We start from the raw sequence: 18,197 nt of genomic DNA, 5'->3' as shown, positions 1-18,197 counted from the left end.
TCTGTGGTACCACCTCTGCTGCCCAGGTTTCCACAGTTTGATATATTTATGTAGCTGTAGTTTAGCTGGCCTTACTCCCAGGAATGAATAATTAGGTGGTCAAAAATATGCTTGCCTCTCCATCACTGCCCGCCCCCCACCACCAATGGGGGATGGAAAAAATAAAAGCCAGAGATAAACTTTCAAAGAACCAAGAACTACCATCTTTATACAAACTGTACCATGGAGTAGGAACAAAATATTTCTAGTCTTTTGTAAATCTAAAATAAACCCAATCAGTTAGTATAACGACTCCTGGACACGGGCTGCCTGGATTTAGCCCATCTGCAGAGCAATGACCCTCCCTCCTCTCTCGATACAGACTTACTTCCTCTGGGTCTCCGCTAAAGACTGCATTCATGTCCACCTGGATCTGACTCGGTGAGAACTGCAGCTCAATGTCTGCCCAGAGTGAGAGACGAGGGCTCTCCAGCCTGGGCATGGCTCCTCCCTCTGCTTAGCCAAGGCCCCCAACTTTGTCGGCCTGGTTTTTACTACTCTGTGCTGTGGGCTTTCCTCTAGGGGAGGGAGCGTGGGGCCTAAGCCTCTGAACACCTCTGGTCCTTCCCTGGTTGGCATCCAGGCCAGGCTAAGTGTTGCTTTCACACTCAGCTTCCCTGTGCACAGGGACCCGGCTGTCCTTTCATTTCCCAGCACCAACCCTTAGGAGAGCTTCCCACCCCTCCACCTTGCCGGGGACCCAAGATGAAGCAAACATTCACTGGCCTCTCAGCTTCCCCTCCAACCCCACACAGGTGTGGGCTCATGTTCACACTCACCACCAACCTGGCCATCTGGATGGCGGCTGTGGTGGATGAATCCGTGCACCAGGCTCACTCCTACAGCAGTTCTCACGGCAACGGCAGCACCGGCCACACCCGCCTCGCCCCTGACCGTGAGTTCCTCTTTATCCTGGCCTTGGGCTGGGTGATTTGTGGATCTGCAGTCAGTCAACCGAGCCTCACAAGGGCATGGAGACAAAGGTGAAATCCAGGGCCTCCTCCCACTCCTGGGTGTTGTGGGGTAGGCAACAAGGAGGAGGAGTACAGAGGGCATCTCATTCTTGAGGGTGCAGCCTTGACCCATTACCAGGTCCCCATTCCACCAGGAAGAAAGAGCAAGGATCATCAAACTGGGGAGAGAGCGGAGGCGGGGCAGGGGGAGAGTGGTTCTGGGGGCCTGGGATCACACAGGAAAGCCTGGGGAGGAGGCAGAGGTGAGAAATAATCATCCTGTCACAGTGACACAGTGACAATTTCCTGAGCTCTATATATCCTACACAGTGCTAAGTGTCTGAAACACTCTATTTAACCCTCACAACTTCCCTTGGAACTGGGAACTACTAATATTCCCATTTTACAGGTGCAGAAACTAAGGCTTACAGAAGTTAAATAGATGCCCAAGGTCCCAGAATCTGAAATTAGGACACTAGGTTTCAGATCCATCTTTACTTTTAACCAGTGTGCTACCTAAGTAAGAACAGGGTCTACAGTCCCTGGGTCCTAGATCTCTGGACTTCTTTAGGGCCCCCCACTAGCTAGGACCATATTAGAGACTAATGCCTGCACATACCCCCATGGGGGGTCCAGACACAGACAGTGGTCCCAGCCCCAAGGGAGACCCCAACCTAGCAGGACTGATAAAGGGTCACCCTGCATATCCAGAGAATCCTGAGGGTAGTTAAAGCCAGCCCATGGAGGGTTGGGTCTGTGGGGTGGGAGAGGCCTGCTGGGAGAGGGACCTGCCTCTGTGTTGGAAGGCAGATAATTTGTTCCAGCTCTCCAAATATTATAAGTCACTTGACCTCAAGGACCTCAAGGAGTCTTTACCTGCAAAATCCAGCTGGGAGGGTTCTGGGGATCAAAAGAGATAGCCTACAAAGGATCCTACAAAGCTTGCTCTGGCATTGAGGCAGGATACCTTTCAGTGTGGTTTAAACCAAAGGGACAAAAGGGCACAGTGGAGACCTGGGCATAGCAGCTGGCGTTCTGGACTGAGTCAGATGCCTGGACTTCAGGGGATTCCCAAGAGGGCTATCCTCTCAGAGGACCAGAACTTGTCTATCTCAGGGGTCATTATGGGTGGTAATGGATCAAAGAAATGGAATGGGGTGAAGTGGGTGGTTCTGTGGTTCCATTTTATTCTTTAATTGAGAACTGATGCATCTCATAGGCTCTGGCACATAGTAGGTACTCAATGAATATTTGCATAATGAATGAACACATCAGGCCCCATGAAGGCCTATGAGCTCCCGTGGTGATGGGCAGAGACCCTGCCCTTACAAAGGCCAGGGGTGAGTTGTCCCCAAAAGGCCAGGAGGGCAGTTTAGCCCGGTGTCCCTCTCACCACAGCGGAGCGTGCAGGCAGCACCGTCGGAGGAGACCCCTGCCCCTGCGACACGACCATCTGCCAGATCTTCCAGCAGGGGTACTTCTACCTGTATCCTTTCAACATCGAATACAGCCTCTTCGCCTCCACCATGCTCTACGTCATGTGGAAGAATGTGGGCAGGCTGCTGGCCTCCCCCAGTGGCCACAGCCACAGCCCATCCCATGTCAGCCTATTCCGAGAGACGTTTTTTGCTGGCCCGATCCTGGGCCTGATGCTCTTCATGGTGGGGCTGGCTGTCTTCATCATCTACGAGGTCCAAGTGAGTGGGGAGGCGGGCCGCACCCAGCAGGCCCTGGTCACCTACTACAGCTTCAACATCGTCTGTCTGGGGCTCATGACTTTGGTCAGCCTGAGTGGCTCAGTCATCTACCGTTTTGACCGTCGGGTCATGGACCACCATAAGAACCCCACACGCACACTGGACGTGGGGCTGTTGATGGGCGCCGCCCTGGGCCAGTATGCTATTTCCTACTACTCCATTGTGGCTGTGGTGGTGGGCACGCCCAGGGACCTGCTGGGGGCACTGAACCTGACCCATGCTCTGCTCATGATAGCCCAGCACACCTTCCAGAACGTGTTCATCATTGAGAGCCTCCACCGGGGACCACCTGGGGCTGAACTTCACGAAACCCTCCCCAAAGAGCCCTGCCAAGGCCTTACCTTTGCCAACCTGGATGCCCTCCACACCTTGCCTGCCTGCCCACCCACCCCAGGGCTGGTCAGCCCCAGCCCAGATGGCCCTCAGGAAGCAGAGGCCACCATCTTGGTCCCTAGGGGCCACTGGAGACGCCGGTGCCTCAAAGACATCTCTCTGTTTCTCCTGCTCTGCAATGTCATTGTGAGTAGCTGGGGCTGGGGGTGGGGTGGGAGAAGGCACAGGGAAGAGGCCGAGGAAGGATGCTATTGCAGGTTCACTTAGCTTTCTCTGTCTTCCCCTGCATCCCAGTGGAAAATCTTACAGCTCTCCAGGAAAGGAGTAGGTTCAGAGAGGGTCTCCGCAACCCTTGGCCAAAGAGCATCTCCAGGGCGCCTAGAAGGAAATCTTAGTGTTCTGGCTCATAGGCAGCAGATGGAGCTGGAGGGGTCCCAGGGAAGGCCGACTTGGGGCTGGGCAGAGGTGAGAGGGAGCTGGGAGCTGATGTGGGAGGTGTGTCTGCTCCTGGGAACTTGTGACTTGCCTGCTTCTCAGAATATCTGGAGCAGCATCAGGAAGCAACGGAGACCAGCAGAAGTGTGAGCGGTCTGTTGGCAAAGTACAGTGTGGGGCCTGCTAGGAAGCACCTGGGGTGTGTGTGTGACAGCTGTCGTCTCCCAGGTGATCAGCAAAGACAGTTACTAAGAGCAACAGACTTTACCAAGTACAAATAAACTCCCTGGGTGGAAACAACCCAGGGCAGAAGTCCTCATGATGAAGTGCACCCCCCCAAATATTCCTACAACCCAATATAGAAATGTTCCAGTACAGAAATCTGTATTACAGAAATATGTTCCCCAGGTGGGTTCAGTGGCCCTCTGGATCTGCAGGTTCCATCCCTGTCCCCGTATTCACCCATCCTTCAGATGGAAAATATTAAGGAAAAAAATCCACTGAACAAGTATTTTTTCCTTGTTATTATTCCCTAAACAATACAGCATAACAACTATTTATATAGCACTTACATTATATTACACGAGTACAGTAATCTACAGGTGATTTACAGTATACAAGAAGAAATGCATAGCTTATATGCAAATATTATGCCATTTCATACAAGAGACTTGGCAGGCAGTGGGAAAGTTCTTGAAACCATTTCCTTGAATATACCAAGGAACAACTGTGCATCCCAAGCAGGAAAAAAATACTTCTAATTAAATTTGACTCAATATAAAACAATTCTTTTAGCTATACCCTCCATTAGAAAAATTACCCCTAATATAGAAACATCCTTAATATGGGTATTTCTGGGGCCTGGGAGTACAGATCAGTGAAAGCACTTGCCTAGCATGGGCAAGCCATGGGTTGGATTCCAGCACATTATAACTTTATATATATATATATAATTCTGGCCCATGAAATTCTGACTACATGAAATAACCAACAGCCCTTACAAAGATGCATAAATGAAGTCCCACTGTGAATATTGCCTACTCCACCAGTAACCTCCTGTGCAGTCATGGTCCCCATAGATACAGTAGGACCCGTGCAGGAGACTTCTGATAGTCAATTTCACTTTTCAGAAAAGTGTGGCAGCAATCTATGACCCTGCCAGGAGAAGCAATAAAGTTCAAAATCTCACAGTGCCTGGAGATAACTCCAGGCCACCCCCCTGCCATGGCCCCACTCCTACCCTCCCGGGTTATAGGTTGGGAACCACCTTCCAGGAGGCTGTTCTTGCTCCTGGTATCTGAGCCTGAATCACTTCTGTCAGTACCATCTCCATCTCCTACATTTTATATGATAGAAAGAGGCTCAGAGGGGTCTCAAGTACCCAAAGAGGAAGTTAATTGGCACAGGGGTGGGACACTAAAAGTCTTTGCCTTATGCTTCATACCCCACACCCAAACTGTCCAAGCACCTAGCCAGAGGTGAAGAAGGATTCTGGCTTCAACCTCCTTCCAGACCTGGGAAGGGGTCAAGGGGTCGGTGGAACAGAAGAGCAGAGCTCATGGAGGACTGGGGTGCAGTAGCCTTCTGGTTGAGGTCTGAACCCTGTGTCCTGGGCCTGACTGATTCTACCACCAGCACACATCTCTCCAGTTGCTGGTTCAGGTGCTGGAACCAATTTCTTCCATCACCTATTGAAGCTTCTGTGCCATAGATGAGGCTGGCTAAGAGGGTGGGAGAGGTGGCTGTCCAGTGGAGGCCTCGCCTAGGCTGGGCAAAGTTTAGTTGGGCACACTTCGTGAACTCTTTAGAGAGCAACAGGCCCTGTCTAAGACACTGGAGGTTGCCACTGGGCGACACCCAACCCTTTATGTCTGCCAAACTAGAAGGCTGGGTCCCCATCCTCTCACACCCTGCAAAGCCCACAGAAATGACCACAGGTGTATTCCAGGCCAGTCCTTGATGTGCCCCTCTCCCCACACAGCTGTGGATCATGCCAGCCTTCGGGGCCCGTCCTCACTTCAGCAACACTGTGGAGGTGGACTTCTACGGCTACTCTCTCTGGGCGGCCATCGTCAACATCTGCCTGCCTTTTGGAATCTTCTACCGCATGCATGCTGTCTCCAGCCTACTGGAGGTCTACGTGCTGTCCTGAAGCCTTGGACGGAGCCTTGGGGGCTGGGGATCAGCTCACATGTCCAGAGTTCCTCTGGGTAGCAACTCCAGGGTGGGAGTCACAGTGCTACATTGCCACTGGTCCCCACTGGCCCCAGAGTGAAATTTTCACAAAAATTTATTTTTCCAGGATGAGTTTTTAAACCATAACCAGGACATGCCCACTCACCCCTGGCATGACCCTAGGACATGGGGCAGAGGTGGCAGAGGGGCCTTTCTCTGCAGCAGTCCTAGGATCAGGCAGGATCTGGAAGTACCAGCTCTGGCTCCATCGCTAATCCCAGCCTGTGGCCTGGCCAGTACACTGTCTGGAGCTGGGAACCAATAAACCTGCCATTTACCCCTGTCACCCACTTCTTGTCTCAGCTGCCCCATCTGAAGTTGTCACAGGAGGGAAACTTTGGCAGGGAGAGCTGGAAAAAACAAGATTTGCAGGCCTCAAACTTTTCAGTGGATGAGTTGCTGGCCATCTAAGCAGTAGATAACTGGGGGGGGGGGGGGTTTGGAAGGAGTTCCCAAGCTGCCACCTTCCTCTTTTCTTTATCTTCAGGTGACATACACATGTAATACTATTTTTATGTGCCTCATGCCACAAGAAAGGTTAGCCAGGACTTAGTCCAATGTCCACATTTTACAAAGAAGGAAACTGAGGCCCAGAGAGGTAAGATGAATTGACCAAGGTTGCATAGGGAGTCAAAGCCTTTCTACTAAGAATAATAATTTTCAAACTATTTTCAGGCAGCAGATCTTTATATTAATATATTTTTAATTGGCACATAGGATTGTATGTATTTGTTGGATACAGTGTGGTATTTCAGTACATGTATGTAATGTGTCATGATCAGATCAGGTAACTTGGCACATCCATCCTATCAGACTTTATCATTTCTTTGTGTTGGGAACATTCAAAAAACTCTCTTTTCCCTATTTGAAAATATTCAATGAATTGTCATCAAAGTTACTGTGCTATGGAACACTAGAAGTTATCCCTCCTATCCACTGCACACCCTCTACCCATTAACCACAAGCAACAAAACATTTTTCCCCTCAGAATGTTTCAGGAATCTCAGGAACTCAAGTTTATAACATAGGTTATGTTTATAACCTATAGGTTTATAACAGGTTTAAACATAAGTTTAAACAGGTTGGTTCTAGTTTAAGAGGAGTTTGGGAGAGCCAGGTCCCCACCCCTCTCTATGAGAGTCCCCAAAGAGCTTCCACAGTGCCAGGACTTCGACTTTACCAAAAGCTAAAGGTGTAGTCAGGGCAGGTGCTGCACACCTGCATACCAACGACTGGGGAGGCTGAGGCAGAAAGACCTCAAGTTCAAGGACAGTCTGGGCAACTGAGCAAGGCCCTGTCTCTAGGAAAAAAATAAAAAGTGTTGGGGATGCAGCTTGGTGGTAGAGCACTCTTGGGTTCAATCCCCAGGAGAAAGAAAAAAGAGAGGGAGAGAAAGAGAGCAATGAAGAAAGGAAAGAGAGAGAGAGAGAGAGAGAGAGAGAGAGAGAGAAAGAAAGAAAGAAAGAAAGAAAGAAAGAAAGAGAGAGAGAGAGAAAGAAAGACAGACCAGAGGGGTCGGAGACTGAAACCAGGCCTCCTACCCGGAGAGTCGGAGCCAACTGGAGGGGAAGGCATGACTGCCCTGGGGACTGGGAAAGAAGAGCATGGCATCTGGGGGCAGAGTGTGGAAACAGTGACCTCTGGAGCGCAGGGGATGTCCCAGGAAAGCTGCCTGGACACTGCAGGATTAGCCCAGGGGGTCTCAGAGGCCACAGGGGGAAATGAGGAGGGCCAGAGGGGCTGCCTCCTGCCTTGTCAGAATGAGTCTCTTCAGCCCAAAGTTCCATTTTGCTTTAAGGAAGAGGTCCTTTGAAGCTGGCCACATGACAGCCTGATGCTAAGTAGGGTCCAGGAAAACCTAACCCTAACCCCAGACCTGGGATGGGGGAAGGGTCCCTGTCTCAACTTCGCCGCCAGAGAAAATCGTGGCCTGAACCCTTTACTGCGGACCTAAGGACGTTGTAACCCACTCCACCCATCCCGAGGGCAGGCTGCGATCGCAAGGCAGGTTCGCCTGCCAGTGACCCTTCCTTCCCGCGCCTGTACCGCCTCCCGCTCCTCCCTCCGGTCCAGCCGCCTCGCTATTGGCTGCTTTGTGTGGGCTTGAGCCCCGGGCAGGGTAATTAACGAGGGATTAATGAGATTCCCAGAGTCAACAAAAAAATCGATGGGCCGTGGAGCCTGAGCGGCGGCTGCGCATTCCCGCGGGGGGAGGGCATCGGGGGCATCGGTCGGGGGCACCGGAGCCTCACCTGGACGATCGGTCGGCTCTGTGTCCCAGTTGGTGGTTGGCCCGCGGCGATGCCTGCCCAGTCCTCAGGTAAGGCTCCCTGGGACCGCAGCTACACCGGGGCGCCCTCTGACCACTGGTGGAACATTCCCGCGGGCCCACCTCGACACACATACTGTTTCCAAAGCGGGGTTCAGGAGCTAAGTGCTGCAGGGATTGCTGAGGGAGGACAGGGGCACCCGGAAGCGGTCGATTCCTTTCCATCAGAGGTTGGTCCCTGTCTGCCCCCGACCCCAACTCGGGCTCTGCATCTACCTCCTTTCCGCCAACTGGGGCGCACAGGGATCAGCAGAGTGCGCCCCGCCCCAGCAGGGTCCACACAGCCCAAAGGGAACCCCGAAGCTAGGAAGAAGCGAGAAATATGGATAGGTCGTTAAGCGGGTATAGGATTAGGGCTACCTGGAAGTCCGGTCTGGGGCACGTAGGGAGCGGACTGCCCCTGACCTGCAATTCCCGGGATGGCCGGGAAAGAAATCCCAAAGCATCCCCGCCTACTCTCAGCAACCTCCTCCGGAGCAGGTCCTGTGCTCTTTGACCTCTCCACGGCCCCAACAGCTCCACGGCTTTCACCGCTGCCGCTTACCAGGACCCATAAACCAGTTTGGTGTTCCAGCTTTCCCTTGGGCTGGCGTTGTGCCGAGGGGGACCCAGAAGGTGGAAGAGTCCTTGTCAATTCCAGACGCACTGATCCTAGCGGTCCCTGAGCGATCCTACCTGCCCACCACCGCACCATGCTCAGCGGGTGAACCTGACTCATCCCTTTGAAAGTTCCCTTCAGCAGCTGCTGGAGGGTTGAACCCTGGGAGAGGCAGGTACACTCGGGGGGGAGAGCCCTAGAGGGAGAGGACCGGGAACCAGTGTCCCCTCTAGTCTTGCAGTCCCAGCAAAAACCACCCCTGAAATTCACCAATAACCCCAAATCCTTCCATCCTCTCCAGGACCACAAAAGAACTGCAAGAAAAAGCACAATGAGCTAACTAATACCCAGGGCTTTCTGTGCTATCCTCTGTGTACTTGTGTGAGTTAAATCATTTAATTCTGACAAAACCACTGTGGCGTGTTTTATGCACTAATTCCTTCATTTATCCTTTCAAGAAATTATTGCTCATCTCCTGTGCACCAGGTACTACTATTCCATAGTTGTATATTCCTTTTATAGACGAGGACACTTAGGCACAGAGAGCGTAAAGAGCTCATCCAAGATCACCAAGGTAGTAAATGCCAGAATCTGAGCTCTTTGACATTAGAGTAACCAAACTGCCATGGAGTGGGCAGGTTCTGGGGAGGGTGAGGTGGAGCCGCCAGGGTTGGCAGAAAAGGAGCAGGGAGGTGTCCCTGTGAACCTCCATCTTACTCAGCCTGGGTGGAGGAGTCTGGGAGGAAAAGATAAAGATCTTCGGGGAAGCCTCTAGACAGCTTTGGAATGGAAAGGGTTAAATGGGGAGGGTCTCTGTCCACAGCCCTGGTGCTGAAAACCTCCTGTAAACTGCCAGAGTCAATGAATGTCATACCTGCACTAGGTTTGGGGGATACAAGTAGGACCCTGGTCTCTGGAGGAGTTCCTGACCTTGAGGGGACCCACAGCATGCCCGACAGTGCACACACACTGTGACCACCTAGCAAAAAGCCATCAGCATGCTTGGGTAGAGAGGGAAGGCTTCCAGGGGTGAAGAAGATGGACGAGGGCCACTGGTGGGAACCATTAGTGGGAGCTGGCAGGCGAGGCAGGCGACACAGCTGCTCTAGGAGAGCTGGCAGAAGCCAGGACACCGCAGAGGAAATGTGGAGCCTTCACCTGGGCCTGGACACACGTGGAGGGCAGGTACTCAGAGTGTGACCAGGGACCTGGACAGGGAGGCGAATTTGGTCAAGGATGACAGAGTGGACAGGGAAAGGGGAGAAAATCATTTGTAAAATCTCAAAAAGAGGTCAAAGGTTTAGTCCTCCGTTTTCTCCAGAAGAGAACAGCAAAAGGTATGATTGTGGTGGGGGTGTGCACAGGAGAATGGGGGCCCAGAGAGGCTGCACTGTAGAGCCCAGGGTGGTGAGGGTCTCCTGAATGTGTGTAGAGGAAAAGTCTGAAACTCTTAAAGCTCAGGGTCTCTAGGGAAAGACAGAGCATAGTAGGGCTAATTAGGATAGAGCACATCACCTGTGACATGCCAGCAATCCACAGGGCTGGGTGGGAGTGCTAGGTGGGGTCCTCACCCAGCCTGAGCATGGGGATTAGGGAAGGTCACTTACCGGAAGTGAGTCTTTGCTGAGTCCTGAAGGACAAGTTGGCATCACCAAGGGGCAAGTGGATGGGCATTAGAGTCAAAGGGCTGGGTGTGGGCAAAGACAGGGAGGTGAGCAAGAGCAGAGAGCATTCTGGGGATTACAATGGGATGGTTCAGATTGTGGGTAGGGGTGTGGGGCCTGAAGACCTTGCTTGAGAGGGAAGTTGAGGCTAGACTGGGAAACAACAATGGCTACTCTGCCTTGAGCGCTGGGCCCACATAAACACTCACTGTCTCCTTTAATTCTGAAAGGCCATTCAGGCCATGGCTGGTGCTTTGGACTTTATACTAAGGGCAACTGATTGCCTTCGCAGGGCTGTCGGTAGGGAACAGGCACCATGGGCAGCGAGGCCAGGTCCGGGAGACAGCGGAGGGGGCTCTAACTAGAGCAGTGGTTGGAGTAGAGTAGTGAGTGTGGGAGTCAGAATGGGTGACACCTGTGGTGAGGGAAGGGGGAGGGGAGAGGCAAGGAGGGTACCCATTTCTCCACCAGGAGATGCAGGGATGGAGACACCACCTTGAGATAGTGAACCTTAGGAAGCAGGAAAATGGGGCCCTGAGCACTCAGAACCCTGAGCCCAGAGCATCTGCAGAAGCAGCAGAAACCTGCCCAGCAGGAAAGCATGCAGAAGCAGCAAGACCATCTCCACTCCAAACTACAGTCCCACTAGAAAGGAGTGCCCAAAGGGGAGGGTATGCTGGTCTCAGAGCTGCAGGTATTGGGGGACCTGAGATCTGACCCAAGTTAGTGGTGACAAAGTGGCTGCCCTGAATGAAAGCTCAGGGAAGGCAAAGTGGTCAGAGGTGTTCAGGGAGAGAGGAGGACCAAGGATAGTGTCCCAAGTCATGCTAGATGTTCATGGGACAGCTTGGAGTGATGGGGAGGAACAGATGGATGTCAGTTCTGGCACTCAAGAGCATGGCATCCATGCAGATTCTGACCTGTCCTATGTACTTGGTGACATTACAAATCAATCCTATAACTTCCCCAAAAGAATGTAATATGCTTTAAAATAATTTTAATTACATAAATAACGTGTCATTTAAAAAACTAGAATGTCAAAGCTGAAGAAAAGCCTACCACTTCTATCCCAGTTCCCTGATCACTTCTCCAGAAGAAACTCCTACTGTGAACCCAGTGGTCATCTTCCAGACCTTTTAAATGTCATTTATGTGCCCACAATAGACTATTATTTCAGATCACAGCATTCTTTCCTACCAAGCCCAGACTCAGCCTCAGGATCCTTCTCAACACAACACCAGGCAGGAATAGCCCAACAAACCAGAGTCAGAGAAGACACTTGCTTGTCCTCCCTGATTTCAGGAATGAAATTCCTCCCAGAAGTTAGTAGGGTACAAGTTGCCTTTTGTTTATGAAATGCAATAGCCCTGGGATGTACCCAGGCCAGGCACTATGCTGGTGACTCTGGTTCCCTTGACACTGAATCAGGAAGTAGGGTCTTCCAGCCAGGGGTTGGGGAGGTGGTCTCAGCCAGTAGAAATAATCCCCTTGTTTATGTGCAACATAAGTGTTTGCCTCTCTCCTGGTCTGTTTGAACCTCCTGGGGTCCCATAATAGCAACTGCTATTATTCTCAGTGTTCCAGTCAGAGAGAGTGAATAACTTGCTTCAGGTCAGGTAGTTAGAGACAAGGGTGGAAATGGAACCCAGGTCAACCTGACAATCAATCCAGGACCCTTTGTCCCTCTCCAGCCCCCATTGAGGCTCCACCCACGCCCTCTCCAGAAGCCCAGGAGACTGAAGCAGTTCCAACCAAGGAGGATGGAGGGAACGAGGGGCCGGAGGAGACAGGGGCCCCCAGTCTGCCCCAGCAGAAGTCCTGGCTGGTGCGACATTTCTCCCTGCTGCTGCGGCGCGACAGGCAGGCCCAGAAGGCCGGTCAGCTCTTCTCGGGGCTCCTGGCCCTCAACGTGCTGTTCCTGGGCGGGGCCTTCATCTGCAGCATGATCTTCAACAACGTGGCGGTCACTCTGGGTGACGTGTGGATCCTGCTGGCCGTGTTGAAGGTCCTGTCCCTCCTCTGGCTCCTCTACTACACTGCTGGCACCACGCGGAGGCCCCACGCAGTGCTCCACCGTGACCCTCACGCGGGACCCATTTGGGTTCGGGGTGAGTGACAGGGTGCTGGGTGGATGGAGAGGACCGGGGTGGGAGGGCCGTTCTGGGGAAGATGCCAATGCCCGCCTGGCCTGGCCAGGCTCCCTGGTGCTTTTCGGCAGCTGCACTATCTGCCTCAACATCTTCCGCATGGGCTACGACGTGAGCCACATCCACTGCAAGTCAGAGCTGGAGCTCATCTTCCCCGTCATCGAGATCATGTTCATGGGCGTCCAGGTGACAGACACACCCTACCCACCCAGGCCACATGCACACATACACACCTACCTATACCAGAAACAGCCACATAGGCAATACCTATGGTGTAGACCAAGGATGTAGCACACATACCATAGTCCCTGCAGGGAGGCCCACCTCCCTGTCCACATCCACACACACCCTGCCTCCTGGTGCAGACGTCCATCGACACATCTGCCTGGGTGTGCAGCACGTGCCTGCACGCACACTCCCCAGACACCCAAGCCTCCTCTTCAGAATGGCATCCAACTCTCTCTAGAATTTCTCCTGTGCACCAGGCCTTGTGAGGGGTGCTGCGTTTATATCACCTGCTTTATTCCCCTCACCAAGTAGGCTTTTCTCCAAAGCAGTGGGCATTTTGGTCCTTTTTTAGAACTGGAGTAATGAAGACTGAGAGATGTTTTGCCACTGGCCTAATACCACACGGCAAAGAATGGCAGAGCCAGGACTCTACCCCACACTTCCTCACATGTCTTCCACAGTAAACACACACAAGGAGCTGGGCCCCGCACACCACGTTCTCACTCTCCCCCGCAGCCCCTGGGTTCAAGGTCCTGTCTCTTTCAGACGGGGGTGCTTTGGAAACACTGTAAGGACTGCGTTCAGGTGCAGACCAACCTCACTAGGTAAGATTTCTCTCTCTGGAAAGTCTTCCACACACACACACACACACACAACAGCCTCCCTCACAGCAAGGACCTGAAACTGTGGGTTAGTCTGGAATTCATTCTGGTGACCCAGATGGTGGGTGCTCCTGAAGTCCTAATGCCACGTGGGATCTGGCTTTGAGACTGAGTGGTCCTCCCTAACAGCAATCTATGGTGAGGACTGGGCACCCAGGGAGACTCCCAGGTGGTGTGAGCAGAGTGTGACCTTTCTCCAGGTGTGGCCTGATGCTGACCCTGGCCACAAACCTGCTGCTGTGGGTTCTGGCTGTGACCAATGACTCCATGCACCGCGAGATTGAGGCTGAACTCAGCGCCCTCATGGAGAAGTTCTCAGGTACAGAGACCAGACCCTCACCAACACACACACACACACACACACACAATGCACCCTCCAACCAGTGAGGCTTGGGGGTTGTAGAGCTGAGAGCCAATTCTACAGACCAGATAATGATTAAAGAGAAAACCACAGTTTGTCCTGGGTACCTTGGTGCCCGTCAGGACCTGGTGCCCTGCAGCCCACTCCCAGCAGCCATGTGGCCATGTGTAAGCTAGCCACTAATCCTGGGCTGGGCTAGTCACTGAGAAGTCCTTCAGGTATGCACCCCACCCATGGTATTTGCATTTTGCTTGCAAAAAAACTCAAAAGCTTTTTGGAGCTGAAAGAAATGTTTTCCTAATACAATTTGAGGTATCTAGATATATCAGGAGGGATGGAATATTTGTGGGCAGAAAAAACTCTCTGGGTTGTCCCATATGCCCAGTCCTCTGTACAATTCACCCTCAGAAGCTGCATCCCACATACCCCATGGGAACCTTGCAATCCATGGGATTCGGCCACACCTGTGTGTCTACGCCCCCACCCTGCCCGCAGCCAAGCCCTGCCAGCACACAGGCATTTACACGCCCACTGCATAAATCACGGCACGCCTGGTTGCTGCGGGCACGTCTCAGAGTCTGTTTACATTTTTTCAGAAAAGCCGTGCAAAGAGAATTTGGAGCAAGCAACATCATGGATTTTTTATTATTAATTTTTATTATTAACAAAAAACTCAGAGGAGTTGAGGTACACCCATCATGTAAATGTAACAATTATCAATATTTTGCCACATTTGTTTTAATTTTTTTTTGCAAAAGTACAGAAAATAAATTATAGCAATCATGGCATTTCATCTCAAAACGTTTAAGTATGCATCTCTCTAAAAATAATTGTATTTCCCTTTATTACCGCATGCTATTGTAATTACCAACAAAATTCCTTAGCATCCTCCCGATCCTCTCTATGGATCTATATTCCACTTTCTCCAACCAGCTCAGGAAATGTCTTTTGCAGACATTGGCTCCAACCTGCAAGGCGGTGGGTTGACATTTTTCAGTCTCCTTTTCCCTAATGACACAAATATTTGTCGGTTGCTTCCTACTGGTGGCATTTAATTTGCTCCCCTCTTGCCTGCTTTTCCTGGAAATTGGAAGTGTAGGCCAAAGTCTTAATTCGATTCATGATAGATGTTTTTGGCACCAGCACTTCCCCAGTGATGCTGCATGTCTTGAAGGGCAGCTTGTCCCAGGACACTGATGTCCTCGTCACCCCAGCATGTGTTGCTGAGGCTGTGATCTGGGCTCAGGTGTGGCAGCCGGATCCTCCAATGTGAATTACAGGTTTGCCTGCCCAGCAAGCAATTTGTGGGGTGACACTTGACACCGGGAACATCCTGTTTAAAATGCTTTACGTAAGCTGGGCACCTGACTCCCTCTGTAAAAGAAAGACCATTCTGTAGCTTCCAGTTTCTCTGCCTGGGCCTCAGTTTCCACATCTGTAAAATGAGCAGCTGGCTGGGAAACTGCTACCTCTGGCATGTTCCAAAATGGGGATAGGAGTGATTTGCCTCCCGGGAGCAGGGCCCACCTGAACGTCTGTCCCCTTCCACCCTGCCCCCTCCCAGGCAACGGGACCAACACCTGCCTGTGCCTCAACGCCACCGTGTGTGAGGTCTTCCGGAAGGGCTACCTGATGCTCTACCCCTTCAGCACTGAGTACTGCCTCATCTGCTGCGCGGTGCTCTTTGTCATGTGGAAGAACGTGGGCCGCCGCCTGGCAGCCCACGCGGGCCCCCACCCCAGCACCCGACCCTTCCACCTGCACGGAGCCATCTTTGGGCCGCTGCTGGGCCTGCTGGCACTAGTGGCAGGCGTGTGCGTCTTCGTGCTCTTCCAGATCGAGGCCAGCGGCCCTGCCATCGCCCGCCAGTACTTCACCCTGTACTATGCCTTCTATGTGGCTGTGCTGCCCACCATGAGCCTGGCGTGCCTGGCGGGCACGGCCATCCATGGGCTGGAGGAGCGTGAGCTGGACACGCTTAAGAACCCCACCCGCAGCCTGGACGTGGTGCTGCTGATGGGCGCTGCGCTGGGCCAGGTGGGCATTGCCTACTTCTCCATCGTGGCCATTGTGGCCACTCACCCGCAAGAGCTGCTCAACCGGCTCATCCTGGCCTACTCGTTGCTGCTCATCCTGCAGCACATCGCCCAGAATCTCTTCATCATTGAGGGCCTGCACCGCCGTCCGCTCTGGGAGGTGCCTCCCCAGGGCCTGGCGGTGAAGTGGGAGGCTGAGCCTCCCCGCAGGGGCTCCCTGCTGGAGTTGGGCCAGGACCTGCGGAGGGCCTCCCTGGCCTATATCCACTCCTACAGCCACCTCAACTGGAAGCGTAGGATGCTCAAGGAGATCTCGCTCTTCCTCATCCTCTGCAATATCACAGTGAGTGGCCGGGCTGGGACTTGGGCGGGTGCAGTCCTGGCCAGGTGGACCCAGGAATCCGAATTCAGGAAGTGATGGATCAAGGTCGCGTGCTTCTTTCCAACTAGAACGATGATGCTTGAGAAGAGGGAGTGTCAACCCAGCTCTCTGCCAGGTGCCCAGCATGAATTAATGTGCCGAGCAGAGAGCTAATTCTCCTTACACTTCCTGTCTAGTTGGGGAGAACCAGGGGACCGATTAGAAAATCACTGCTGAATTCATCATTCACCTAATTTGGTCAAAAGCGGAGATCAGTAAGAGCAAGTACCTAATTTTCTACTAAAAAAAAAAAAAAATCCCTAGTGAAAGACATCAGTGACGATTACTTAGCTTCTGGCAGCCATTCATGCCACATCTTCACATTTAACACCACACAAAAGGCACTGTTACTGTCCCCATTGGACAGATGAAGAGACCTGGGTTTAGGGTGTCTGACCTGCCAAGGTCCCACCACCTATTAGTAGCAGTGTGGGGTTGTTTGGCCCCCAACCCCGATGCACTGAAAATACCCTAGATGTGAAACCCCTGGTCCCTACAGAGACCAAGTAATAAATTGTCTCTAAAGTATGTCAGGAGCTTAGAGAAGGAAGCCTCGGCCCACATGACCAAAGCAAGCTTTGGGGAGGTTTGATCTGGGACTTGAGGAATGGGTAGAATTTGATCAGAGCAGTAGGAGGGGATGAGCTGGCTGTAACTGCAGGAGAGTGAAGCCTGAGCTCAGGGCACAGGGGAGTCCCTAGGTTGCTTGCTGGGACTTCCTGCCGAGTTATGTGTGGAGGCAGCCTGGGGGCTCATGATGCATCTGGAATTCACATTGCCGAGGCTTCTGTGGAATGCGATGAGGAGGACATGGGGCAGAGGAGATTGCTCCCAAAGCCCAGGGTCATGGGGCGGCAGCAAGGTCAAAGGAACTGCAGGTGCTAGGGCCTGCTTCCCCCGAGCTGAGCTGAGCCCTTGGGGTGTGGCAGAACCCTCCCCCACTCAACACCCCCTCTCCCTCCCTGCCAGCTATGGATGATGCCTGCATTTGGCATACACCCGGAATTTGAGAACGGGCTGGAAAAGGATTTCTATGGCTACCGGACGTGGTTCACCATTGTCAACTTTGGCCTGCCTCTGGGGGTCTTCTACCGCATGCACTCTGTGGGAGGGCTGGTGGAGGTTTACTTAGGGGCCTGAGGCTGCCCCAGGAACCCACCTCAGCAGAACCATGAAGTGCCAAGGCTGGGGAGACAGCAACCTGGAGTCTCTGAGAAGGTGCTTCATTCCAAGGTGCAGAAACCAGCCTGGGGCTCCCAAAGCCTTCCCCTCTCCAAGCCTTGCTGACAGGAAAGGTGCTGCCTATAGCTCAAGACCAAGCGCAGGTATGGACACTGATCTTCAGAGGCCCATGTCCAGGTCTGCACACATGGCTGCCCCTGCCTCACCACACAGTCCCTGCAGCCAAGGGTGCTCCCCAGGAGGCTGGCGAGGGCCCCACGCTACACTTGAGAAGGGCCAGTCCTAAATAACACAGTCTGGGGGCTTTGGAGAGGGTCACCCCTCCCCAGCCAGGCCTCCAGGAGTCTGCTTCCTCCCATGGGAGGGGCACACAGCCTGAGCGGGACCCAGGACATCCCGGAAACTCAGAGCTCCGCAGGTAGCCCTGCCCCTCCCCACACACCCTGCCTCCTAATGAGCTCATTAATTAGCTGCCAGGTGGGGTTGGATAGCTCTCTCCTGCTGCCATAAACCCTGTTTGTTTGATCGATTACTTCTGAGCTTCGTGGCATTTGTTCTCAGGGACAGAACTGCTACTCCAGGCATGGTAAGAAGGATGGTGCTCCTGAGCAGCGCTGTGGCCTGGGACAGCCCCATTCCTGGGCCTGTCCACCCCTTCCCTAGTCTGATCCAACTCAGGGCTCATTTACCCCCTCCACGCTCCACCATTCGCACAGTGCCTGTAGGGGACCTTCTGCAGCTGGCGCACCACAGGTGGTCCCTGCGCCTCTGGCTGCTGCTCCTCAGGCCTGCCTGATCCTCTGAGCCATCAGGTGGA

At 52.9% G+C, this 18,197-nt stretch overlaps 2 protein-coding genes across 3 annotated transcripts in view; both read left to right on the top strand.

Moving 5' to 3' along the window:
• Positions 1-6,606, top strand: part of Otop2 (otopetrin 2) — a 31,674-nt gene extending 25,068 nt beyond the window's left edge. Inside the window, exons 5-8 of one of the 2 annotated variants that reach the window (XM_047546152.1) lie at positions 362-420; positions 795-934; positions 2,391-3,268; positions 5,499-6,606. In XM_047546152.1, coding sequence (XP_047402108.1) covers positions 362-420; positions 795-934; positions 2,391-3,268; positions 5,499-5,669 — 1,248 coding nt within the window. In that variant the 3' untranslated portion in view covers positions 5,670-6,606. The remainder of the gene's footprint in view (positions 1-361; positions 421-794; positions 935-2,390; positions 3,269-5,498) is intronic. The other variant, XM_047546153.1, reaches the window with a different exon arrangement.
• A 1,318-nt stretch (positions 6,607-7,924) lies between these two features.
• On the top strand, positions 7,925-17,890 carry Otop3 (otopetrin 3). The gene is made up of 7 exons (XM_047546014.1): positions 7,925-8,072; positions 12,035-12,451; positions 12,540-12,676; positions 13,265-13,323; positions 13,581-13,699; positions 15,306-16,120; positions 17,168-17,890. The coding sequence occupies exons 1-7, from the start codon at positions 8,054-8,056 to the stop codon at positions 17,336-17,338; spliced, it is 1,737 nt and encodes a 578-aa protein (XP_047401970.1). The 5' UTR covers positions 7,925-8,053; the 3' UTR covers positions 17,339-17,890.
• The last annotated feature ends 307 nt before the right edge of the window (positions 17,891-18,197 follow it).

This window comes from Sciurus carolinensis, chromosome 3, assembly GCF_902686445.1.
Source record: "Sciurus carolinensis chromosome 3, mSciCar1.2, whole genome shotgun sequence".
Lineage (NCBI taxonomy): Eukaryota > Metazoa > Chordata > Mammalia > Rodentia > Sciuridae > Sciurus > Sciurus carolinensis.
Note: the sequence above shows the minus strand (reverse complement) of the source record. Positions and strands in the feature narration are given on the sequence as shown.

Excerpts from the sequence above, each read along its gene's own strand:
- Otop3 (XM_047546014.1), top strand. Across the intron at positions 13,324-13,580 it reads GTGCAGACCAACCTCACTAG|GTGTGGCCTGATGCTGACCC; the intron begins GTAAGATTTCTC and ends ACCTTTCTCCAG. Across the intron at positions 13,700-15,305 it reads CCTCATGGAGAAGTTCTCAG|GCAACGGGACCAACACCTGC; the intron begins GTACAGAGACCA and ends GCCCCCTCCCAG.